This window comes from Peromyscus eremicus, chromosome 10, assembly GCF_949786415.1.
Source record: "Peromyscus eremicus chromosome 10, PerEre_H2_v1, whole genome shotgun sequence".
Classification (NCBI taxonomy): domain Eukaryota; kingdom Metazoa; phylum Chordata; class Mammalia; order Rodentia; family Cricetidae; genus Peromyscus; species Peromyscus eremicus.
The window spans coordinates 56683483-56709880 of NC_081426.1; the positions used below are offsets into that span (position 1 = coordinate 56683483).

At 46.6% G+C, this 26398-nt stretch overlaps 1 protein-coding gene and 1 long non-coding RNA gene across 6 annotated transcripts in view; one reads left to right on the plus strand and one right to left on the minus strand.

The window, feature by feature from the left end:
• The window catches only part of Tbc1d1 (TBC1 domain family member 1), a 200621-nt gene that overhangs the window by 61863 nt on the left and 112360 nt on the right, over positions 1 to 26398 (plus strand). The window contains exon 1 of one of the 4 annotated variants that reach the window (XM_059275895.1): positions 15928 to 16099. The exons of 2 other annotated variants lie outside the window; for them this stretch is intronic. In XM_059275895.1, coding sequence (XP_059131878.1) covers positions 16070 to 16099 — 30 coding nt within the window. In that variant the 5' untranslated portion in view covers positions 15928 to 16069. Of the gene's footprint in view, positions 1 to 15927; positions 16100 to 16216; positions 16340 to 26398 lie in introns of those variants that run through there. One more of the 4 variants, XM_059275897.1, reaches the window with a different exon arrangement.
• Positions 8111 to 11173, minus strand: LOC131921199 (uncharacterized). 2 transcript variants are annotated; one of them, XR_009381895.1, is made up of 3 exons: positions 11069 to 11173; positions 9367 to 9511; positions 8111 to 8513 (listed from the first exon to the last, which is right to left on the minus strand). It is a non-coding gene; the product is annotated as an uncharacterized LOC131921199 (long non-coding RNA). The 2 variants fall into 2 exon arrangements; XR_009381894.1 differs by having other exon boundaries at positions 9367 to 9531; positions 11069 to 11165.

Genomic DNA, 26398 nt, shown 5'->3' on the forward strand with positions numbered 1-26398 from the left:
CCACTTAATAGCTATGCGATCCTGAACAGACTGTCTAACTGCTTATATCTGGTCTTTTAAAGCTATTGTTAGATGCTTAAGTATGTTTAAATGCTTGCATATTTTTAGTGCTTAAATGTATAGTTTTTAACTTAATGTCTGGTACCTCGTAAGTACATACATGTTATCCGTTAGAGGAGAAACTCAATAAATATTTTTGGATAAACAGATTAATCAACTCCTCAGCTTTCAGCTCTACCACTTGTAAATAAAGAGTTCAGTTATCTGATAACTCCCCAGTTCTAATACCCTTTATTGTTTGGTTGTGATGAGATTGGTAATTATAATATTCTTCAGTTACATTATTACTATTTTCTCAGGATTATTATGAGTATGCTAAAAATTGGACCAAAAAGGAGAATGTTTCAGAAATGACGAAAGTCCACAGATAAGGTGTAGCTGTGGTCAGCACAGTGTCATAGTTTGTGCCTCTCTGAGGAACTTTTAACATCTCCATGACAGCCTCTAATCACAATCATTTAACTTTGGTTTTGGCCATGGCCATGGACTCTTCAAATACCTTTTTGCATAAGAAGCCCTAAGGCCTGGGACATGAAGCCACTGAGCAAATGTAAGCCAGGTCCAGTGCTGAGGTTCGTGAAAATCGCTCAGCTGAAAGTCTGCGTACTTATTAGATGGTCCTGACCTTCAAACCGATTCCCTTAACAGTGTTGCACTGAACAATGATGTCAAAGAACAGTTGATGAATAATTAATCTATAATAGTCGAGCATGGCGATGTGCTTCTCCCAGGCAAAAATAGATTAAAGTTGAAAAAAAAAAAAAGGAGAGAGAGAGAGAATATATCCTACCTATTAGATCTGCCAAACTTCAGAGCTGGATAACATCAGGATTCAGGACGTTAAGCTGAACCGTGAAGACCCTTTGCTCAGTGATGTGGATTGTGTTTGTGTCCCCAACTCAGTTCATGTTGAAGCCATAACCCACAGTGACTTTGTATCAGGGACTTTGGAAAGGTGACTGGGACGTGGAATTGGGGCCTGCATGTGATTTGCGTCCTTCCAGGAACAGGCACGTGAGAACTTACTTCCTCTCTCTCCCGTCTACCACACACTACAAGGGCACAGGATGGGCCACTGTGCAGACCAGGCAGTGTTGTGCTCCGTGAGCATCGGGTGGGCTGGCATCTTGACATTAGAACTCTCAGCCTCCAGAACCGTGAGCAGTGTGTGCTGTTGAAGCCACCCAGGCTGTGGTAATAAAGATAACAGCCTGAACTATGACACTCAGCAACTGGGCAAGTAAACAAGAAGATGCCTGCAAGGATGTTGTTACAGCAAGTAAATAAATAAATGAACAAAAAGTAGGGATGGTGCGCGTATATACAGGCAAAACCTTCATAAAATAATAAATAAATAAATAAAAAACCCCTGTAAAATCCTGTCAGTACCTAATTCGAATCCATTACAGATTAGGGATAGTTTCTCTTCTCTTACCTATAGGGGGATAATTTCTTCTTAACATTTGGATGCCCAGTGAAGACTCCAGGCTGTCTATGGGGCTCGCCATTGCTTAGGAACCCTTCTCCCCCTCCCTGCATGGATCACCCAGCTGGGCGGTTTCCTGTTTGCTTGCAGCGTGGGCTTGCTAGACTGTAACATGTTCCTTCAAGGGCAGGTGGTGTCCTTGTACCCCAGGGACTGATGTGTGGTGATGAGCCATAGACCTTTAGTGGATGACTAACAGAGAGTTGAAGTCTGTCCCTCAGTGGGCGAGCTCATTGCTGGGCGTACACTGGGCGGGGTTGCGTATGTGAAATCACCGCTGCTAAGCCGGACTTCATACCTCAAGCCGCATTGTTGGCCCCGGGGGCTAAGGATCCCTCTCTTGGTTTCTGCTAGCTTGCTGTGCATGTGCTTTGATTCACAGCTGGAGATGAGCAGCGGCAGGGTGATGTGTTCCAGGGGAAGTGATTCTAAGTCGTGTCCTGAAACCACTGATGCTTCAGTTCACGAATCAAGTTCCCTTTGGGCTTTGGCAGGGGCCGGACCACATGCAGCTGAACTTCCTGGGCACTGGGAGGTCAATGTCCTCCAGCCGCACCCAGGCCAGCTTTCTGCAGAAGTATTGCTCCTGCCTTCCCGACAGCCAGCAGCAGCCCAGCCCAGGCTTTGTCCTGGGTGCAGGTTGGTCTGGCTTGCAGTTCCCCGCATAGCTTGAGTGGGTAGCTTGTGACAGACAGGCTTTGGATCTTTCTTAGCCACTGACTTGGCTAGCCACTGCAAAGGGGGCCTGCTGCCTCAGACTCAGAGAAACTTTCTTTCCCATTTCCTTCCTTCCCTTCCTCTCTTCATTCATTCATCATTCATTCATTCATTCATTCATTCATTTCAATTTGCTGCCAATTTCTAGGCCCCATCCATCCAGTCTAGCGGGCTAGCATCAGCCCAATGCCTCAGCCCCATAGAGAGGCAAACTCCTTCCCTGACCAAGCCTGCTTTAACTGGAATCCGCTAGAGCCTGGTGGCTGTCTGGAGAGCCCCTCTTTGCCATATCAAAACCTGGAAGTCTTAGTTTACAAAGCCCCGCGTTCGTAGTTTTGGGGATCAGCTTGGAGGGCTTCTGAGAGGTGGCCTATATTGGTGGCACTGCCCCAGGCCAGGCAGCTCTCTCAACTTTCTCTACTCCCAGTTCCTCATCGGCAAAACAGAATTAACGACCCTGGGCAGCAGGCCTCGGAGATCATAATCAGGGACAGTGAGCAAGTGAAGTGGGGCCTCGTCTTAGTTAGGGTTTCTATGGCTCTAGTGAAACACCGTGACCAAAAGCGAACTGGGGAGGAAAGGGTTTGTTTGGCTTTTGCTTCCACATCACTGTCCATCATTGGAGGAAGTCAGGGCAGGAACTCAAGAGGGCAGGGACATGGAGGCAGGAGCTATGTCATGGAGGGTGCTGCTTACTGGCTTGCTCATCATGGCTTGCTCAGCCTGCTTTCTTACAGAACCCGGAACCGTTAGCCCAGGGCTGGCACCACTCACAGTGGGCTGAGCCCTCCCACATCAATTGCTAATTAAGAAAATGTCCTCCAGGCTTGCCTACAGCCTGATCTTATGGAGGCATTTCCTTAATGGAGGTCCCCTCCTTGGATGACTCTAGTTTGTGTCCAGTTGACATGAAACTAGCCAGCACAGGCCTGAATCCTGGTTTCACCCTGTCCCAAGGGTGCTCCCTTTCACCCTGTCGCAGGAGGTCATGAGGCTCCCTGTTCCGCGCACTGTGGATATTTTGAGCAGTGCTTGGGGGATTAATGGTCTCTATCGAAGGTTCCCTGGTTTCCTCAGGGTCTGGCAGGTAACACACTGTGCGTGGTGTTCCGTCAATGCTGCCATTTCTCTCATTTCCCAGGGTTGCCGTGATGAACGAGCTAATGGCAAACATCCTCCAGGCAGTAAGGGCTCAGGGGAATTGCTTTTCATCTTGGACAAGGCTACCTCAGAGAGGAGGCAGCCATCCTGTCTTGACCTCTCCTCCGAAAGAAGGAACTGAGCCTGGGTTCTGGAAAGTTCCAGGAGCTTTGGTGGACCTGCTAACGGTGACTCTTGAGTTTAACAAGCAAGGATAACTGTGAGCTAGGGCCACCAGACCATCTACTCATCATGGGTCTGTTTGTGTCAGATGGGGTCTCACTGCTGAGTCTGGTCTGCAGCCCTGTATGCAGCTCTGGCTGGCCTTGAACCCCTCATCCCTCTGCCTCGGTCAATGCACGTGCAATGGTTTCAGCAGTGTGCCACCAGGGGATTCACCTCAACATAAATCTCACAGTGCTCCTGAAGGAATGTTGGAGATTTTAAGTCCATAATAACTTACAGGGTAGAAATGGATCCAGATGTGGTCTGCCTGCGGAACAAGCAGATAGACGCTAGCATATCTGTCTACCTGGCCCCATGTCATTCCTGTTCTGCCTCCTGGAGAGCAGAGTTTAAAAGTCCACACGAAAATCCATCCAGTCACAGCAGAAGCCGCCCTACCCTCATCTGAAAGCTGAATTTATCCTCACGTTGCCCGTACTTTATCATTGTTCTGTTTTCGAGACTCCAGGTTAGGAGAACTACGACTCGGACCTCCCACATAAAAGCTCTTGAGAAACTGGATGAAATTCTAACCCAGATGGGAAAGAGAAGCCGTTCTCTCCTTAGGTCCTCTCAGCCCTGACATCTGTCAGTGCCAGCAGGAGCCGATTTTAGCTCGGTTCCTTCTCCAGCTGTGTTTGGAGGCCAGGATGCACGTGTGGGGTTTTTTATACACCCAGGCAGGTGTTCTTTGCTAAGCACTAAATCCCCAGAGACTACTGGAAGTTGTTTCCCCCACTCCCTCCCTCCCTCCCTCCTCCTCTCTCTTCTCTCTCCCCTTTCTCTTCCTTCTCTCCTCTCTCTCTCTCTCTCTCTCTCTCTCTCTCTCTCTCTCTCTCTCTCTCTGTCTCTGTCTCTCTCTCTCTCCAGTTACTGAGGAGCTGACACTTGGGTCATAATTTCTGGGAAGGGTTCTTGCTCAGCGTACCCGAAAACTGCACCTGGAAAAGCGTGAGCAGACGCTTGGTGAGATGCAGGAGTCCGTGGCTCGATGAGTTTTTACCTTGAAATCTCAGGTAAGCAAAAGTACAGCTCTAGGGCTGACAAGATGGCTTAGCTGGTAAAAGCACCCCACCAAGCCTGACAACCCCGGTTCAACCCCTCAGAGGCATATGGCAGAAAGAACCAACTCCATCGAGTTGGCCTCTGACCTCCACACACATGCCTGCATCCCCTCATCATGCCCACAAACAGACAATAACAGTAAAGTTAATTTTTTTTTCTTTTTTAAGAGTCAATGCTTTTGCATGTCTGTGCAGAGAAGTGTGGCTCTGTCCCAGGCACAAGGACAGGCCTGGCAAAGCCACCGTCTTTTGTAGGTGTTCACTGTGCGGTTCTGACCTCCCCGTGAGGAAGCATATTCATTTCAGACTTGAGAAGAGTGAGGACTGCCAGGAAGAGCTCAGCTCTGGATTAAACCTGGGCATTTAAAGGAGTCCAGTTTAGCTAGAAAGTTTTAGAAATGAAAAAACAAAACAAAACAAAACAAAAAACCACTAAAGTCCTATTCAGAGTTCAACTTGACCACCTAAAACAGGAAACTGTGACCTACTGTGGAGGCAGGGAAAAGAGTTTGGGTCAGACTCTTATTGGCTAATAGATTAGTCAGGAAATAGGATTTTATACTTTCCTGTCTTTATGTGTGTGTGGTGTGTATGTTCATGTGTGTGTTAAGCACATATGTGTGGAAGTCAGGAGTCAGCCTTGGTCGGCATTCCTGAGTTGGTGTTCTTCAGGAACACTGTCCACATTGTTTATTCAGACAGTCTTCCACTGGCCTGGAACTCACCTACTGGGTTATGTTGCCTGGCCGTTTAGGGAGCCCCAGGGACCCACCTGTCTTCTGCCTTCCCCGTGCTCAGATTGTCAACCCACTACTGCACGGGCTGGGCTGATTTTCTGCTGCTGTTTTACATGGGTTCTGGGAATTGAACTCAGGTCCTTGTGCTCCCAAGGGAAGCACTTTACCTACTGACGGGGCCATTTCTCCAACCCCCTTCTCACTCTTATTTTTAAATGAGGAATATTTTTTTTTCCAGTTAGAAGTCATTATTTTTGTGAAATTAGTGCACCCAGAAATTTTGTGAAAGACAGATGGGTCTTTTGAATGTTTCCATTATAGATGTTAACAAGATGTCTGAGATGGAAGCGGAGCTCTTCTGTTTTGCTATAACACAAGGTGCGGATGTCAAAATCTTTTGACTCTGAATTTTTACTGTTTCCCGTTATGAGCTCATTACTGCTGGATTTTTCCCATGAATCTGAAACATGTACAGTGCTTTGGAAAGGGGATTATTTGCTTTAACTTTAGAGACTGAGCTAAAAACAGATAAACGCTGTCTCTATTTTTGGAATGCCATATAAGCGAAAAAGTGAACATGACCATGTACGCAGGAAGTACAAAATGGAGAAGAAAACAGCAAAATGTAACTGGAAAGCTGGTTTTGAAATTGCACAGCGTTTTGATAAACTGACTATTATTATAGTTGAAGAGATGAATTTGTTTCACAAGCAAATCTCAGTTTTCCTGAGGCTTGTGTGCACACAGAACAGACACGGTGTGAACTTCATTGTTGAGGAATCCCCTGGGGGTCCAAGTTCAATCACTCCCGTCACTCCACATAGTCTTGGTATTTCTAGGTAGGGTGCAGCCAGCTCTTAACTTTGCAAGGCTTTCGGATGAATTTAGAGAAGGTGGCTGGGGGCATGGAAAATATTCATATTGAAGTTGTTTGCTGTCATTCTGGTTAACAAGACTCTGAAATTCAGTGTGCAAAATCAGCATATCAAACTAGAGGCCTGGACCATTGAGTAAAGATGCTTACCACCAAGCTTGATGAATTGACTTAGATCCTCAGGACATGGTTTGAGGAGAGAGTCAACTTCCGTAATCTGCCATCTGACCTCTGTATGTGTGCCGTGGCAAGTGCACCCACATACAAAATAAAAATGGTAAATAAAACTAGAGGCCTTTATTTAAACACTGACATGGGTACAATGAAGTACAGATTGGACAGCTCTAAGCTGGAAATCCCAAACCTTTTAATATGGGCGTAAAGCCACAAGTAGAAAATTTCAGGCCCGAGTCTGTGATGGTCACAGTCAAAATGCAAGTGCAGAAAAATACTGTGTAGTGGTTATGAACAGTGACTACTCTTCCAGAAGACCCAGCTTCAGTTCCCAGCACCCACATGGCAGTTCACAACTATCTTGAACTCCAGTTAGTTTTAGGGGATCCAAGCATGCATGGGCACTGCATGCATGTGATACACAGGCATACATGCAGGCAAAAGACCCATACACATAAATAAAGCAAGAGGGGCTAATAACATGTGTGCATATTGAGACTGCCCAGCAGAATGACCAGAATTTACCAGAGAATCCTGGATGGTGAACTGCTTGGTTTCTAGAGTTAAAGAAAAAAAATGGAACACAGTCTTGATGGCAGACATAGCAACTCATAAAGAAAGGGAGGCAGAAACATGGAGAGACACCCTGGAAGCCTGCCCTTCCTGGAGCTGGCTCTGTCTCTTTGTTCTGTCACATTTGCAGATGTTTGTAACCTGTGTCCAAACTCGGGCCCTTTGAATCATTTATTTATTTTCTTTTTTTCTTTCTACATTTAGCATTGATCACATTTGGAGCGGGAGGGATGGCTGGGTGGTTAAGAGTGTTTGCTGTGCAAACCTGTGACTGGCGTTCGGATTCCAGCACTCACATCAAATCTGGGTGTGGTCCTGTGTACACCTGTCATCCCTGCGTTGAAGGGGTCGAAGACGGGAGGGTAGCTGGGGCTTGCTGGCTGCCAGCCTAGACAAAAATCACAAGCTCACCGAGAGACTGCCCCAAAGGAACAGGGGCAGAGTGATAGAGAAGGGTACCTACATCTCCCTCTATTCTGTAGGTACACACAGATGTGCACACATATCACACACACACACACACACACACACACACACACACACACACACCTCTATAACTATCACTACTCTATTCCAGCAGTCCATGCTACTGTCACTGCCGCCACCACTACAGTGAGCATTTGCTGAGCATTACCACAGGTCGGAATTCTCGCTCAGTGCTCTTGTGTGAGCTATCTCATTCATCCCCAAAGCCACCCATTGAGTGCAGGTGCTATCATGATAAAGGCTGGAGGAATTAACTTCCTAGGGTTGTTCAGCCATCCACCGTATAAAGAGAGTTTGGAACAAGTTTTGACTTACGTTGTATAAAATTCTGCTTCACAGACTTAAGCAGCCATCTTTGCTCTCTAATCCCCAAACACTTTCATCTGTGTCGAGAGAAACCCAGTCCTCATCAACAGTCTCTCCACCCTCCCCCTGCTCCTCCCCTGCCCTGGTGTTGTGTGACAAGACTTCCTGGGGAGGCACAAAACATACATCTACTCACCCCAGAGAGGGAGCCCATGACCAACCAAACTATGTATACCACCCACGTCCAATTTGGTGAACTGGTGATTTTTATTGGAGTTACTTACGGGAACATGGGTAAGGGTTATAGGAGTAGAAGTGACTCAAAGACAGCTGTGTCACCAAAGCCCACCCCAGCATGGGTGACAGACAGCTCACAAAGCTAGGAACTTGTAGTACACTGCACATGCTTGCAGGCAGCTCAACAGGTTGGAGAGTATCCTTTTCCGGTGACTCGGTTGCTCTAAACCTCTTTTAGGCAGCTTGGCTGGTCTCTGCTTCATCCAGGCAGCAGGTCTGGTCTCAGAGTCTTCTTTGTAGCTTGCCTTGTCTGAGAGGGACTCTCAGCAATCTTTATAGTTTACTCTTGGAGAAGAGGTGCCTAGTGAATCTTGTCAGTTTCAGGGACTTCCTGAAGCTGTTTTGACGTTTGCCTTCTGGTTTCAGGAGCTTCCCTATAGGATACAATGTTTCAGTCTGGGAGGAAATTGCTAGAGACCTGGGTAATCACTTTCTCTCCGTACACACCTGCTCTGGACATTTCATACAAATGCAGTCACACATTATGTAGTTCATTGTGACTAGTTGATGTCAATATTGCCTAGGTTCACCCATGTTGTGAATAATATTCCACTGAATGCTTCTTGCTTAGGTTCATGTGCAGATATTAAGTTGATAATACTTTAAAAAAAAACTTGTTGATAGAACTACAGAAAGTGACATTCATGATTCATGGACAGGTTTTTGCATGAGCAACTGGTTTCAATTTATATACAGGCGTTTTCAGTCTTAGGTTTTGTCTTAATCAGTGTTCTGTTGGTAAGAAGAGAACCATGACCATGGCAACTCTTATAAAGGAAAGCATTTAACTGGCCCTGGCTTACAGTTTCAGAGGTTTAGTCCGTTATCATCGTGGTAGGGAGCGTGGTGGCGTGCAGGTAGACCTGTTGCTAGAAAGGGAGCTGAGAGTTCTACGTCTGGATCCCCAGGCAGCAAGAAGAGAGAATGAGACACTGGACCTGGCTCCAGCTTTTGAAACCTCAAACCCCACCCCTAGTGGCACACTTCCTCCAACAAGGCCACACCTCCTAATCCGTTTCAAATAGTGAAACCCCCTGATGACTGAGCAATCAAATAGATGAGTCGGGGGGGGGGGGCGCTCTTATTCAAACCACCACAATGGTTTTTCTGAACTTCATATTATTCTTAGCAAATCTTTCTTTTTTTTTTTTAAAAAAATTGTTTTAAAGCTATATTTTATGTCTGTGTTCTCTTTGTCTGTATATGCACCCCATGTGTTGCAGGTACCTGAGAATTCCAGGAGAGGGAGTCAGATCCCCTGGAACTGGAGTTGGATGCAGTTGTAAGCCACAGAACAAAATCCAGGTCCTCTAGAAGAGCAGTCAGTGCTCTTAACCGCAAAGCCATCATTCCAGTCCCATATGTTTCTTTTCTAGAAGCAAACTTTGATGACTAGAAGGGATGAAACCGAAGCTGCCATTTTACTAAATCAGTTTCTCACCTTCCCTTGCCTTTCTCCTCTCCTCCCTTCCCCTCTCCACTCCTCTCCTCCCCCATCTTTCCACCCCATGTAAGCTTGTTTGGGGTCTGTGTCCTCCAAGCCTGCCCTGTCTGTTCCTGGAAAGCTGACTCCTTCACTTTCATTCCGACCTTCTGTACAAGGCCAGGTCTGACATCTTCCAGCCCAGAAGGCCATTCTGTCTCTGCAGCCTGAGGTCATTTTTCCTCTTGTGAGAATGCCTGGAAGCTTTACCATTTTCTTGGCATTTTACCCTCTTGTCCTGGCTTGCACTTCCTGGCTTTTATGCCCCTTGAGGGCAGGATTGAGGTCTGACTCACTGTCCCTATTCCCTGCAATGGTTCCCCTGCCTTTCACTATAGGTACTAATGAATATTCATATTTGTGAACTGAATAAATCCCTGGCTAGTTGCCTGGTGGTTCTGATTCACTTGAAACTCCGTTGAATTTCCTTGTACAATTAGTGTTACAATAGCCCTATTTTTAACCAGGTCTTGTGGTGAGGGAGAAGCTGGTGAGTGAGGTCATGCTGTCTTATGCTCTCTTGTCTCCCTGGCTTCCTCCTCCTCTGGGTTACAGGCCTGTAGCCTGTCTGCCATCTTTCCCTGGACCCTCAGAACATTTCCAGTCCTTGCTTCTTGAGCTCTTGAATTAACAAATGAGACTACATGAAGTTAAAAAGTTTCACAGTACAGGCAACTGTATGCATAGCAAATGGACAGCCTACAGAATGGGAGAGAAGTCACTGCCATTTATATGCTCCAGACAGGGGACGGACGGGGAAAGCTTGTGAAGAACCACACAAGTCAAACGCCAAGGGCGGAACTTGGCAGAAATGCTGAGCGGGAGTGTCTAGGCTTGTCTGTGGGGTATGGTGGGGCTTGGGAGGAGCCTTTCTTCCATTCTGCAGTCTGCCTCCTTTTCGTGTCTCAGGAAAACTGATCGAGTGGTTCATCTGTGCATCCTTTGGAAGTCCCATAGCTAGGCAGCCATCCTGGGTGTTCTGTAGGGACAGTGTCAGCCAGAGCCACTTGATCAGCCTGTTCCGCACAGCACAACTTTCCTGCAGCAGTCACTTTTCTCCCTGGCTGTACCAAACCCTGACAGAAGCAACGGGAGGGGAGGGAAGGGAGGGAGAGGGAAGGAAGGAGGGGATGTTTATTCCCGCCAGATGGGGAAAGGATAGCAGCGGAAGCGTGGAACAGACAGCAGGTTACATTGCACATACAGTCAGGTGCTTAGCTGGCTTGCTCTAGTTTATTCAGTGTGGGACTCCAGCTCGTGGGGTGGTACAAACCCACTTTTAAGTTGGGTCCTGCCAGCTCATTTAACCTAATGGAGAACAGACATGCCCGGAGGAGGTTGGTCCCTTAGGTGACTCTAGATCCTATCAAGTTGATAACACCTCGCCACTCCCTCCTCCACTTAGCGAACTGGGCAAGTGGCTCTCCATCCTGGCAGATCACTTACTAGAATACGCCTATGATGCATCTCATAAATCGTATCCAAGCCTTAAGTAAACCCAGAGGTCAACATCAATAATAATCTCTCTTCTCCAGCCAAATTCTGTTGCCTGGCAACTGGATGGATGGCGTGTTCTAATGTTAGAACCCACACTCCCCAAGATGCATTTTTCTTCATTCATTCATTCATTCATTCATTAATTCATTCATTATTCTTTCACTCTTGCCCCACCTTGTACTTTTGTATAACTTGCTTTCCCTTTGAGGTTTCTGAGAGTTTCATCTTGGTCTCAAAGCAACTAAGTTATCTGTCCCCCCACCCCCATGACTAGTGACTGCTGGACAACAAGGGCTGGGGACCACCGGCCTCCTTGAACAGTAAGTTCTTGTTGCATTCAGACTGCTTGGGAGCTGTTACCCAGAACTGCTGCCGGGATGCATACAGACTTCTACAGGTGTGTGGAACACACTCTCTAGGAGGCATTTCTTGGGAAAGACATGTTTTTCAGGTGTGAGGGAAGACGGGTATTTTAAGGGAAATTGTATTTGAGCGTAGGATCAGTTAGATTGTGGTAGAGTATGTGATGTTAATACTTTAGTGAAATTCCAGACTACAACAGAGGATTTCTTTGTGCAGTGTGGTTGGTAAGCTGCATGTTGCCAGTAAACTTTAAGGAAAAAAAAAAAAGAGAGAGAGAGAGAGAGAAAGAGAGGCCTTTCTTGTGTATTTCTTAAAATACTTGGTGTTAATGTCCCACAAGTCCCTATCAGATGCACAAACCCTAGCTTTCCCATGAAAGAAGTATTCTGTCCATTCCTGGCTCGGGACACAAGACCAGGCTCAGAGGGAGACCTCTGAGAGTCTCCTGTTAGTACCTTCGAGTATATGAACTTAAGGCACGTTCAGAGTGTGCCTGAGCCTGTACCCTGGATGCACATGTATAAATGGAGGACCGAGTCCAGGTTTAAACCATGAAGGCTTCATGTCTGTTACTTCACTTGTCTGTACACTTTCTCCTTGTAACTCTCACATGTCAGAATTTGGTCATATTTTACCAGCCACCCCCCCCCCCCCCCCCGCCTTTTTTTTTTTTTTTTTTTTTTTTTTTTTTTTTTTTGCAAGAAATGCTAGGGTTTTACTTAAATTACAAAGCTCTTGCTATATTGCCTAGGCTAGCCTCCAACTCAGGGTCCTCCAGCTTCAGCCTTCCGAGCAGCTGGGATTGTAGGCCTGTGCCACCAACCCCTGGTTTAATATTAAACTCTTTATCCTCTTGAATGTCCTGTAGACTCTCTTTGGTAGACTCATCTTCTTCGGCAGAAAGCTTAGTTCCAGATGCTTCCAGTTTCTTTGACAGTTCTTGGGTCTCTTCCTGAATTCCCAGAGTGGTTTCAGGGTGCCAGGAATTTCTGGAGTGCTCAGTTTGGGGGCTGGTGTGATGGAGTGTAAGGGCATCTATCATTGCCCAGCTTCTCTCCTTTGGCCCTTGTTTACCATTCACTCACTTCCAAACTCTCCAGTCTGTTCACCCCAACCCTCCCCCAGTAGTTCCCACCGTCCCAGACTCATCTGGGAACTATTTTCTCTGAGGGCTTATTGGTCTATAGGTCATTCACAATATATCTCAAAGACCAATGTTAATGAATCTCATCTATTACTCAGTGTGTAAAGTAGTCACTGGATGTGTCTAAGAAAAAAACAAGCTGCCTACTCCTTATGCCCTCATACCACAACCGACACAGACTTCTGTGACCTCAGAGGTGCGGGGGTTAGTTCCACCAGCAGACAGGCGTTTGATCCCACTGCAGCGGATACCAGCTGCGTGTTCTCTAATGCAATTTGGTTCTGAGGCTGTGTACCTGGCGATAATGTCAGATGCAACAGATTAGGACCTAGGTCCTTAAGATACTCCACTTCCAACTAGACACCAGCTTGCAACTCCAGGTGGTTATCTGTGTGGCTTTGTTTCGGGGACAGGGTCTTTATATAGCCCACACTGGCCTGCAATTTGTGACCCTGCCTCAGACTCCAAATTGGCGGGATGGCACGTGTGTGCCCCCATCCCGGATTTGTTTTCTCTGAACTTCCGATCCACCTTCTATAAACTAAGGTTCCCACACCTGCCTCCTCAGGTTCATCTCAGGGAAACACCAGGCTATTCAAGGATACTCTATGGCAGTAGTTCTCAACCTTCCTAAAGCTGCAACCCTTAAATACAACCCTTTATGGTGTGGTGTTCCTCTCCCCCAACCATAAAATTATTTTGTTGCTACTTCTTAACTGTAACTTTGCTACTGTTATGAACCGCAATGTAAATATCTAACTTACAGGATATCCGCTATTGGGGTTGAGACCCACAGGTTGAGAACCACTGCTCTACAGGCTACAGATAAAATGCCGGAGTGAATTCTGGGGGAGATGTGTGAAGCTTCTTCTTGCCTTCTCTAGGCATAACACACCCCAGGAACCTCCATATGTTCAGCCATCCGAAAGCTATGCCCTATCCTTTTTTGTTTGTTTGCTTGTTTTTTCAAGACAGGGTTTCTCTGTGTAACAGTCCTGGCTGCCCTGGAACTCGCTTTGTAGACCAGGCTGGCCTCAAACTCGCTGAGATCTGCCTGCCTCTGCCTCCCGAGTGCTGTGATTAAAGGCGTGTGCCACCACTGCCCAGCTCCTCTGGGTTTTTATGGCGCCCTCTTTACATGGTCATGATTACTAATAGACTGGCTGGGGAACCTCAACAAACAAGGCTTGTCTGTGTCGCCGTTCTTCATGGCCTCTCTGTGTAGCATTCCTTTCTTCAGAGATGGGACAGGCTCCATCTGGAATGAGGGAGGTTTTTTTGTTTGTTTTAACCTGCTATTGGACAAGAACAGACAGGTCAGAGCTCTTTAGGGCCAGATCCAAGAAAGAATGTGAGGGTAGATTAAGAGTTGCTGTGAACTCCCTTGGAGAAGAGAAACTCATTTTCATGGCTGCCCTTTGGAAAGGGTTTCTTAAGCCAGTCACTGTGGACAAAGGCCAAAACATACATATATCGAAAGTCCTGAGAGAAAGGCCAAGTGTCTGTATTCCTAATGGACTGATAGTCCATGCTGAGGTTTCTGGTCCACAGACCACACCGTGAGGAGTTAGGTCACAGAGACAGGCTCTCGCTTTAATAGAACTCTTAGATTTCCTCTTTCTGTCTGCTTCCGAGTGTGTGTGATGACAAGAGGGAGATTTGGTTTAAAAGGCTGCAGGGCCCTTCCTTCCCTTCTGTGCCTCTTGGTGGTCTTCCGGGAATGTGACTGATTAATGAATGAACACACCGCAGATACCAAAGCTGCTTCCAAGATGCTTTTCAATGACTCTGGTCCTTCCTTGAAATGCTCTCTCTTGATTTTGTTCATGCCTTTACGGCTTATCTCCTACATGTGTGCTCCACCAGGAAAGAGAAAAAAAACACAGCCCTCTCCGGTTATTTTGCATGCCCCCGGGCAGTCTTCCCCAGACGGAACCATCTTCTTTCCTGCACTAAGAAATAAAATGCACAAGGGCAGAGACGTCACTTCTGAGATTAATTTGACAAAAGGACTGACTCCCCTTTGGGACACGGCCCTCTAACTGGAACACTTACGTTGAGGTGCAGTGATCAGCTCAGCCTTTGGGAACACCAAGTCCTGGCGGTTCAATTTTCCCGAGGGGTCCCAAATCCTAGGATCACATCTGTGTTGGCTTGGAGGTGGATTCTTCCATCCCATCCAAGCCTGGGATACACGCAGCCCCACCTTACTGCCTGCCTTAAACTCAGGGAAGATCTTGAGCCAGCCAAGTGCTCCTGAGTTTCTGCCCCACAGGATTTGTTACCATAGCAGCTCAATTTGGGGGACAACTTGTTAATGGCAGTCGATAACTAACAAGTGCTAAGATGCCAGGTACGTGGAGACTATTAAAATAACGATGAAGATAATGCACAATCAATGTGATAGAGTGGAAAGAATAGGACTCTCATGGGCTGGGTTTACCAGTGGGCGGAGGAACTGTGAGCGCTGCTCTGACACATGTGTGCATCACACACCAACTACTTCAGACCTTTGGACTTGTATTTTCTCAACGTGGAAGTTGGGAGCGTCTGAAGAGGAAACTCTCTTTAACCTTTGTAGCAGCCATAATCTGATCACCCTGCCTCACCACCTGACCTGGAAAGGGACCTTTATTACCTCCAGGTTGGAGGAGGTAATAAATAGTAATTAGACGGGAGTTATATCTCCTTTGCCTTGTGCTGGATTTCTGTCTCCTTAGCTGGGGTTTTACGAAGCCAAGGAAAGCACCTCTGGTTATGTCAAAGTATCAGGGACTTGGTAACACTAGTCCTCTTGTCATCAGACACCCTGAGAAGTTAGGGAGAAACGCCATGGGGCTAGGAGCAACCCACTCCCCCACGCCCTCAAAGCTGGGCTCCAACTCTGCAGTTCTAACATGAGAGAGAGGAGGGAGATCCACCCCCTGGGAAAGCAAGGCAGCCTTGTGTTCGCTCCAACTCTGCGGTTTTTTTTTTTTTAAATCAAATCAGAGGAAAAAAGCGAGAGACTTAAGATTGCCTGAAGTTGTACGAAAAGACCCGGAGACCTGTAGAGTCCCTATCCCTCCCTCCCCAGTCACCAGGAGGGACCGAGCACCCCGGGACGTCCACAGAGGGCGACCCTTGCACATTCCCAACTTCCCGCGTGAGCAGGTCCGGATGGGCGGGGCGAGGGGGCGTGCCCATCTGGGGGGCGTGGCCGGTAGAGCGCCCCCCCTCCCCCTTGCATCTCCGCCCACTTCCCTTTCTCAATGTGCTGCCCGGCGGGCTCGACCTCTCGGGCTGTGACGCTCGGGGAGGGGCGGAGCCCGCCGCCTGGCCGCCGTCTCGGGACGATGCCCGCACTCCGCCGCGCCCCGAGCCCGCCCCCGGCCATCCGCAGGCCCACGGGCAGGCGCGTGTGAGCGGGAGCGGCGGGCGAGGAGCCGCCGCCCGGCCCCGCGATGTCACCATTGTTCAGCTGGGTGGCCAAGGTAGGCGGCGGCGGCGGCGGCGGCGGCGGGCCGGAGCTACCGAGGGCCGGGGCCGGGGGGGCGGGGGGGGGGGCCTCCAACTGCCGGGCCTCTCTGCGCGGGGGAGGGGGGCGGGAGGCCGTTCGAGCGAGCTCCGGAGTACTTTTCATTCATTCCTCCTCGCACCCCGTGGGCCAGCCTCCCAGAAGGCGTCCCGCCCGTTTCCCGGCTGGGGAGACTGAGGCACAGCCAGCGTCCCAGGTGTGGTCCCGGATCGCAGTGGGACCGCCCCTGCCGTCCTGGATTCTCTCTCTCTGCGAGGGGTGGTTGGGGCGGGTCGCCGAGGATGTTGCCTGGCTTTAGCTTTTTTTTTTTTTTTTTTAACCTGCCGTTTTCAGAGGACAGGCTCCGAGGTCTGAAGTGTGGGAAGTGTAACTTTCTCTGTCTGCACCAAGTTTTTAGGACTGCAACGCTCCCGCTTTCAGAGCCGAGCGTTAGAAATCCAGGCCGTCTCACGGCTGCTAAGCTAAAAAAGTTGGCGGATTTGCCAGGATTGCCTCCAACCTAGCCTGGGTGGTGTGGGTTTTGACTAATGAATGCATTGCTCCCAGCCGTGGAAGACACCCAGCTCCTCTCTTGGATATGATACCCCTCTGTGTGTAATAACTTCACCTCGAGAGAACCCGTTAGCTTGTCTCTGACCCTTTATAAATAGTAATTAGACGGGAGTTATAGCTCCAGTCATGATGTGAGGCGTTGAGAGTGTTGTGTGTGTGTTTTTTTTCCCTAATTACATTTTTCTGAATACCTGTTTGGGAGGAGATGTGGCTTCGCCTGTAATTTAAGTAATAAAGTGGAGGCGGAAACTAGGTAAGGCTAGTTATGAGATGACACCAAGAAACAACATTCCACCAGAGTCCTTACTGGAGTCGCCTCCGGAAGCAGCGGGTGCCACACTGAGAGGGTTTGGAAAAAAACGTTTGAGCCCTGTACATAAAGTGTAATTTTCTACTGAAAAAAAAAAAAAAAGATACTGTCCACATTTTTGCTTTCAAGGAATCTTTTAACTTTTCTTAGTAACGATAAATTTAAAAACCAGTATTAATGTAGTTTACAAAGTGATTCAGAATATGTGTATTCTTCAGGTTGCAGACCTGAATTGCTCTATTATTGTTCGTGGTATTTATTTGTTTATTTCGGTTATTGTTGGTCTTTAATAGTGCACTCTAAGGAGACAAATTGAGCTTCACGGAGATGTTTGAGTCCAACACCAGCAAGGTGTAGATTGTAAAGATCTACCATTCTTAAAACAACAACAACGACAAAAATCCCCAAACCTGATACTGCTTCTTTGTCTCTCAGTTTTATTGACTTCTCTGGAACATTTTTAATAACTCGCTGTTCACTGTAGGAGTGAGATGGACCTTTGTTGACTTTGTTTGCAGACCAAAGCCTTATTTCAAATAGCATGTGAAGACTCAGCCTCCTTCAAGGGGCGGTTCTCCTGCAGAGTACAGTCAGCCACACTGTACGCTCACAGCTTGGTTTTGATTCTGAATTATGTTGTTCTTGAACTGGTGTTAAAAACTTAGGCCACCAATAGCACAAAACAAAACTAAGCAAAAAACTACTCAGTGTTTTTAGAGCAAATTTCTCTTTAGTTGTCGTTATTATTTATTTATTTTTCAGAAAGGGTCTCACTATGTACCCTTGGCTGGTCTGGAACTGGCTAGGTGGACCAGGATGGCCTCAAACTCAAAGATATCCACCAGCACTTGGTCTGGTCTCTCACATCTTGGAATTAAAGTTGTATGCTGCCATGCCCAACCATAAAATTATATATACACATATTTTTTTTTTCTGGTAGCTCATGTAATTATTATAGATTACATCTTGAATCAATTTTTTTCACCCAGTATTATTTTGTGAAGAATGTGACCTTTTTTGAGAGTATTTCATAAACTGGGCTGTGGTTGTGCATACCTGTAACCCCAGCAGGTCAGGAGTTTGGGGTCATCCTCAGCTGCATACCGAGGTGAGGTCAGTCTAGGCTTCAAGAAACTCAGTCTTAAACTAAAACAAATCCAAAAAGAAAGAAAGAAAAGCTACGTGGGATTATAGACTGTAAGAGTGACATTCATTTTATGGGGACCTGTGCAGACCTGTGCTTGCTTATGGTGAAGACTTTGTTTTAAAATTGGGAATGGTCTAAAGGCAGAAACAGAGGTGTAGATAACATACACACACAATGGTCATAATCCTAACGGGCATTTATATTCAATTTAAAAATGCTTACGATCACTCAGATACACCCTAGCATAGGCCTCCTACCACATCTGTCTATCATTCAGCTGATTTATTTTCCATTTTGACCTTGGCAGCCGAAGCTCTGCACCTGGTAGGGAGGAAAAGGGGAGTGGGCGTTGTTGATGCAGATGGATACCTGAGCTGGCATCCTCCCTGTGTGAATGGTGACTCGGTAACCATAGAGAGCAATTTAGTAATGAAGGAATAAGACCTAGATGGGAAAACGTTTAAGAGTTTTCTTGTTGAGCATGGATTGCTTGGTCAGGGCCTTCACTGAGTAAATGGTAGAGCTGGGCTTTAAGTACAGTTTCTTCATAAATCTTCCTGGAGAGGCCTGTTTCCCCTCCCCCATAAAAATAAAAAGGAACTTCTCGAGCTTTATGGTTTGTAGATGAAACCCGCAGGTGCTCCCCCAGCCCCAGAGCCCTGAGCTTGTCTGTTGATTCACTCTGCCTCTGTGTATCTGTTAGTGAAAACTGACCTTAGAAGACCTGCCAGATCACCCTAGGAATCTACTTGGATCTGTACCTGCCTGTAAAGATTGTGACTAAGGTTATTGCTAGTATCACAGGATTTTGAGTATGTGTGTATATATCAGTTTACAGATAAAAATGGAAAACAGCATGTAAAAATGTAGATAGACTTTCTGTGTCTGAAATTCAAGGTGTTTTCATATGGTTTGTGCTGTATATTATTTTCCAGGGCTTATCGGTTTATTCAACAAGTGTATGTTGGGTACAGTCAGTATACCTGGTAGTTAATATTTGTGCTCTAGAGTAGCAGTTATCAGCTGGTCTGGACCCCTTTAGGAGTTCACGTATCGGATATTCTTCATATCAGATATTAAAGATTCATAACAATAGCAAAATGACAGTTATGAAGTAGCAATGAAATAATTGTATGGTTAGGAGTCACCACAGCATGAGGAACTGTGTTAAAGGGTCGCAGCATTAGGAAGGTTGAGAACCGTTGCACTAGAAGTGTATTTTACACAGTAGGTTTGTCCTTTAGAAACTGCACATTGAAGGTTTTCATTTTTGTGTTTTTGTGTTTTGTTTGCGACACAGTCTCACTATCTAGCCCTAACTGTCCTCAAACATGTGATCTCCTTGCCTCTGCCTCCTGAATTGTATGTGTGTATGTATGTCAGGGCTGGGGTGGTCTTCCTATAGACTCATGGAGATCCTCCTGCTTCTACCTCCCAAGTGTTGGGATTAAAGACATGCATCACCATACCTAGCTCACACTGAAGTTTTATAAGGCAAATATTTTAAAATGCCTTAGGAAAGAAATTTTTAAATAAGTATTGATTGCTAATTAATAAAACCAAGCATTTCATATTTTCTTTGTGTAAAACATACATTTATAGCCATCTTCATTTGATAGGTCACTTAATATACAGATACTTACAGTGCATCTGCTGTATGCCAGGCTGTTATGAGGAGCTGGGGGTTCAGCCTTAGAGAGGTAGACCAGTTCCCTATTTTTGTGGTCTTTACATTCTAATCAGGAGAGGCAGAGAAGCAAATAGATAAGCAAGGTAATTTCAGCTGGTGGTCAGTGCTCAGAAGAGAAGTAGTCTGAGGGAGTGTGGGGACTGGGTGGGGTGGGAAATGCCCTTCAGCTTGCTCTGGGGCCCAGCAGCAGCAGGAAGGCCCAGTGAGCTGGTCCAGAGAAGCAGACTCCATCCAGAGCATGGAGGGCGTTTTAGGCCAGGTGGAGGAGAGTTCTGAGCACAGGGCTGGGTTTGGAATTGTGCGTAAACACAGTAGGAGGCCAGTAGATGGGTGGAAAGGAAATGGTGGTGTCCACTGACGTGTGTTGTGGATGGAAGGAGGAGGACTTCTTGGGTTATACTTGGCCTGTCGAGTCTCTGTTAGGAGGTGATACTGGTAGCCTAGACCTGGGTAGTGAGGAAGGCTGGCCGCATCGCCATGCTTGGGCTTTTGAAATGCTCTGGCCTCCTGGCTCTGTGCAGCCTGCTTTCCTAAGCAGTGTGTTGCTGCTGCTTTGTTGAGTACAAGTGCATCTTGTCCTTTGATCAGCTGCTTCTAACCACAGCGTTCGTTCAAGTCCTGTCCTGGCTCCCAGCTTATTTATTCACCTTTGAGGTTCTCTGCGCCGGGAGCAGCTCACCTTCAGTGCCAGCAGTCAGTCAGCTGGACATGCTCTTCAGTTCACCAGAACACAGCACAGCCGCCTTCATGGCGCTCTTCCTGGGAGGTGTCCACCTGGCTATTGCAAGTGTTTATTTAGGCAACACTGCAGTCTTGCTTGAAGTCAGTCCCGTGTTGGTTTGTCCTTGAGATGTGTCCTTAAAGCACAGACGTTTTCTTCTTTATACTAATGCTACATTTAATTAGTGGTTGCTTAAGTTTAATAAAGAGCGAAGAACTCCTTAATAGTCAAACCATCCCTTGAACTTGGAAAATGTGCTGCCTCTGCTAAGTGCAGCTGGAGTAGGCCACACGTGAGTACAGCTTCGATGGAGCCTTTATCTCTGTCTGTAGTGGTGCAGATTCTCTTGGGCTAGTAACTCAAGCATAGGTTGTTCTTCTGAAGAGAGAATGGAGGAATGCCGGAGTGGAGGACTGTCTCGGCAGAACACGGCCAGAGCAGGTCTCGTCAGGAGAGAGAAGGTTAATCACCGTTTGTTCCTTGGACGAGTTAGTTCCCTAACTCATCCTAGTCTGTATGTGTCTGTGCTGTAGTAGTCCGTTTCTGACAAGACCCTTCCCTCCTCTGCCCTTTGCCTCAGGCATCTCTGATTAATCATTCATCCGTTGGATGAGTGGTGAGTAACGGGCAGGGAGGGCTGCTTTTGTGGGCTGCTAGAATTGCAGGTGAAGAGCCTGGATACTGTGAGGACTGCAGTCCCATGGGTGCCTAGGCTTAGGGGAGATTGAGCAGCAGGTGCAGGTGAGACTGGACAAGTGCGTGGTCGCCTGGACACCCGTGAAGTGCAGCCTCCTTCAGGAAAGCTTTCGTTTGATTCCGGGACACTGGGGAGCCTGTAGAGACCATCACTGGTCTCCCTCAGACCTGAAGCTGTTGGTCCACGCTGAGAGATGCCGTGTGTTGTGGTTATGTAAGTGTCACGCTTGAGAGGGAGAGGTTGGAAGATCTGGGAGTTTGAGGCCAGCCCACTTGACATAGGGCGCTGGAGATGGTCAGGGCCACATAAAGAACCAGGAGGAAGTGGTGTTTGTTTCACAGACACATTGAGTAGAAGATGAAGAGGTTTCCTACCTAGCCTGCCTGCACCCTCCTCACAGTCCGTCCTGTTACTAGCACCCCACATGGGGCGGCCCTCTGGTGGGCATGGACAGAATGAACAATAACCTGTAACAACTCCCAGTGTCCTACAGAACAGTGCCTTCTATACCTCTGTGTTGTGTTCCTTTCTCTCCTTGAACCTGTGACAAACATGAATCTTTTTCTTGTCTGTGTGTTTTTCCTACAATCATACCGTATACAACATTTCCAGATTGACCCCTTTTATCTAGAAATATACCTTCCTATGTCCTTGTTTTTTATTTTATGAGTATGCATGTTTTGCATGCATGTATGTGTACCATACCAGGCGAGTGTCTGCAAATGTCAGATGAAGGCATCAGATCCACTGGAACTGTAGTTACAGATAGTTGTGAGCTACCATGTAGGTGCTGGGAATCGAACCCCTGTCCTCAGCAAGAGCAGCTAGAGCTCTTAATCACTGAGCTCTCTCTCCAGCCTCCTACCCCCAGGCTTAATATCTCATTTCTTTCTATTGCTGAATAGTACTCCATTATTTGAATGTTTTGTAGCTGACCCATTTACCTCTAGAAGAGGGCCTTAGTTGTGTTAAAGTTTTGGTGATTATAAATAAAGCTACGACTATCATGTTTGTAGGTTTTTCTGTGAGCGTATATTTTCTACCTTTTGGGGTGGAGACCATGGAACATTTCTGGGTCATATGGTAAATGTCCATTTACTTTTGTGAGGAATGTCCAGTCTTCCATTTTGCATTTGTACCAGCAATAAGGAAAGTTCCTGTTGCTCTGTGTTCTTGCCTGGGTTCGGTGATCTAATGTTTATAATAGGTTCTGGTTTGTTTTTGAGACAGTAGAAAAGATGTTTTGTGACAAATGCATTGTGTTGGCCACAGTTGACAACAGAACAAATTGCAGAGCGCTGTGGGCCGGGGTCAAAGGACCAACAGGACTCTTTGGGTTGCATCAAAAGAGGCAGGACCCTCAGAGTCGGTCGTGGTGGTGAGACGGTGGCGGAAGTTCTAGATCCTTGGAGACAGATGATCGATGCCAGTGTGCTCTCCAGCAGTCAGAGCCAGCCTGCTCAGTTTCCACTCTTCTTTCCAGCATTTCTTGGTTCTGCTCCCAACAGTGTTGACTACTTTGTTTGGACTCGGCCTCTCCTCCTGCGCCTCAGCTGGCACATTTTATGTGGCGTCCGCTTCACCCTCATGGTGCCCGTGTTTCTCCAAGGAAGGTGATGCTAACGAAGGCTACAAGCTGTATTTTGATATTCCTAATAGGAATGAAGTGATGTCTCCTGGTTGTTCGGGGTTGTGTTTTTCTGGGGATGTGACGTAAAGTCCTCCCTTTGGTTCATTTCAGGGGCAGAAATAATACTCTTTTGAGTTTTTAAGAAAAAGATTTATTTTACTACTTTAGATGTATATAATTCTCTCTCTCTCTCTCTCTCTCTCTCTCTCTCTCTCTCTCTCTCTTTCCTCTCTCCTCTCTCTCTCTCTCTGGTGTGTGTGTGTGTGTGTGTGTGTGTGTGTGTGTGTGTGTACATGTACATGCATGCTGGTGCTCCTAGAGGCCAGGAGAGGATGTTGTATCCTCTGGAGCTAGAGTTGGCAGTGGTTAGTCACTCAGGTGGGTGCTGGGAACTGAACTCCAGTGTAGTTGTTTTTTTTTGTTTTGTTTTTTTAAACTCTTTGGAGGCCTGCCACCCAGCTCCCAAATAAATACACGGAGACTTATTCTTACTTATGAATGCCCTCTAACTTAAATTATCCCAACTCTCTTTAACTATGTTTTGCCTCTGGGTTTTTTACCCCTTTTTTGGGGAGGGGGTGTTTCGAGATGGTTTCTCTGTATAGCTGTGTGCCTGTACTGGATCTCACTCTGTAGACCAGGCTGGCCTTGAACTCGCAGAAATCCACCTGGCTCTGCCTCCTGAGTGCTGGGATTAAAGGCATGCGCGCCCCGCCCCGCCCCGCCCCGCCCCGCCCCGCCCCCCCAGGGCCACCTTTCTTCTATATACCTTTCCTTCTTATTCCATGGCTGGCTGTGTGGCTGGTTCCTGGCATCCTCCTCTCCTCCTTTTCTTGCTCCTTGATCTTTTCCCTAGATTTCTCCTATTTATTCTCTCTGCCTGGAAGCCCTGCCTATATCCTTTCTCCAGCCTAGCTATTGGCGGGTCAACTTTTTTACTAGACCAATCAGGTGTTTTAGACAGGCACAGTAACACAGTTTCCCAGAGTTAAACAAATGCAACATAAAAGAATGCAACACATATTTGCCTCATTAAACAAATATTCCACAGCATAAACAAATGTAACACATCTTAAGCTAATATTCTGTGACACTCCAGTCTCCCGCGAAAACAGCAAATGCTGCTAACTGCTGAGCCACTTCTTCAGCCCTTTTGAATTCTCATACAGCACTATGTAGGCACATCTGTGAAACCTGGAAAAACAAATCTTCAGTTAGATTTGTGAGACTATAAATGGAGCTGTAAGTTTTCTCAGGTCCCACAGCCACTTCTAAAATAATCACCCAGAGGCTTAATATTATTTACAAACTGTATGGCCTATGGCAGGCCTCTTGCTGGCTAGCTCTTACATCTTAATCTATGTTTTATTTCTATTTTTATTAATCTGTTTTGCCTGTGTTCTGTGGCTTTACCAGTCTGCTGGCATGTTGTTCCTTGGGTAGCAGGCTGGCGTCTCTCTCCAGACTCCACCTTTCTCTTTCCTGTCTCCTTGGATTTCCCACCTGCCTCTAAGCTGCCTTGCTATAGGCCAAAGCAGCTTATTTATTAACCAATGGGAATAACATATATTCACAGCATACAGAAAGACATCCCCCAGCATATAAACTTAAATATCTCAGACTGATTCCACTAACAAATTCCTGTTATCTCTGGTTTTGTCATAGACAGAATGATAAATCATTATTCTACATTGTTTTGTTAAATTTATCTGAAAAAAAAATATGATGGGAAGATCATTTCCTAGTGTTCATACACTCTGATTCTTTCCTGCAGATTATTTTGTATCTGTCATGTGTTATGACAGAAGAGATGCATGAACTCTGTTTACTTACTTCGACCAAAACTGTCCAAGTTAATTTTGCTAAGTCTGTTTTCTCATTCTAAAAAGAATTTTACATCTGTTTGTTCTTTGTTTCCACAATCTATTTTTCATCCAAATCTATTAACATCAAAATATGCCTAGGGAACTGTGAAGACCATTTGTAAACAGACTGTTTAGATCCTAGTTAGATGGGTAGGTGAGGTGAGTGGATGTTGTACTTGTGAAGAGTTAGGTGCTGTGTGGACAGAAATGAAGCGACTTTCTGCGCACATTCCCATCCTTTGAGCACCTTGCAGGAGGGGACTTGTGAAGGAGGCTCATTGTAATGTGAATGTGGCTGCTAATGAATGGCTCAGCCAGGGTTGTGAGGAGACTAGAAGGTGAGGTCTGAGTGAGACCTTCAGGAAAGGGCACATGGAGGTCACAGTGTGGTAGGTTATGCGAAAGCACGGAGGGAAACACTAGTGGAGTTTCCTCCCATGCCTGAATTATTCAGGGTGGTTTTCTAAACTCGGCTTGCCTTGTTTTTGATTTTATTTTTTAAAGATTTGTTATTTTCTAATTAATTGTATGTGTGTGTCTTCATGTGGATAGGTGCCCGAGAAAGCCGGAGGTGTCGCATCCTGTGGAACTGGAGTTACAGGTGGTTGTGAGCCCCCTGCCCTGGGTGCAGGAACCAAACTCTCATCCTCTGCAAGAGTTGCGAGTGCTCTTAACTGCTGAGCCATCTCTCCAGCCCTGTGGTTCTCAACCTTCCTGATGCTGAGACCCTTTAATACAGTTCCTTAGGCTAGGCTGTGGTGACCCCCCCCAACCATAAACTTGTTTTTTGTTGCTACCTCATAACTGTAATTTTGATACTGTTGTGAGTTGTAATGTAAATACCTGTTTTCGGGTGGTCTTGGGTGACCCATGAGGGGTCGTGACCCACAGGTTGAGAACCATGGTTTCCTCTCCCACTCTTCTAATTTTATTCTCTTGAGACTTTCATACAATGTACTTTGATCTTAGTCAACCCCCTCCCCAAACTCCTCCCAGATCTGCCTCTCTTTCCTACCCACTTAAATTTGTGTCGTCTTTTCTTTGTAAATCAAGTCTAGTTTGTGTTGTCTATATAGTCTCTTCCTTCTTTCCTTTCCCTAACTCTCCCGTGTGTTTTCCTCCTCCCACCCCTCCCCTCAAATCCCTGGCCTCCCCTTTTTGTTATTGATACATATGTGTGTGTGTGTGTGTGTGTGTGTGTGTGTATGATACATACATCACAAATACATGTGCTGTATATACATATATGCATAAATGCATAGATACAGCCTGCTAAGTCCATTCGGCATTACATGTGTATGATTTCAGGACTAACCACTGGTGTTGGATAATCAGTTAGGTGGCTCCTTCATGGTGGAGGACTGTTTCTCCCCCGCTCAGCATCCCCTAGTTCCCTGTAGTTATTTGTCCAGGGCTGCAGCCCCCTGAGTCGTCTGCTTTAGCGTGTCTGTTGGGGTCTGTATTCAGGGCTTGTTTAGGCTGACCATATTGTAGACGTGTCATGTGTGAAGCTTCACTCGCATTTCTAGGAGACGCAATCGACAGTGGATTTCCTGGTCTTTTGGCCTCACAGCCTTTCCACCCCCTCTCCCAAGTTCTGTGGTTCATGGTGGCTCAGCTGGGTCAGACTGCTGGCTGCTTCC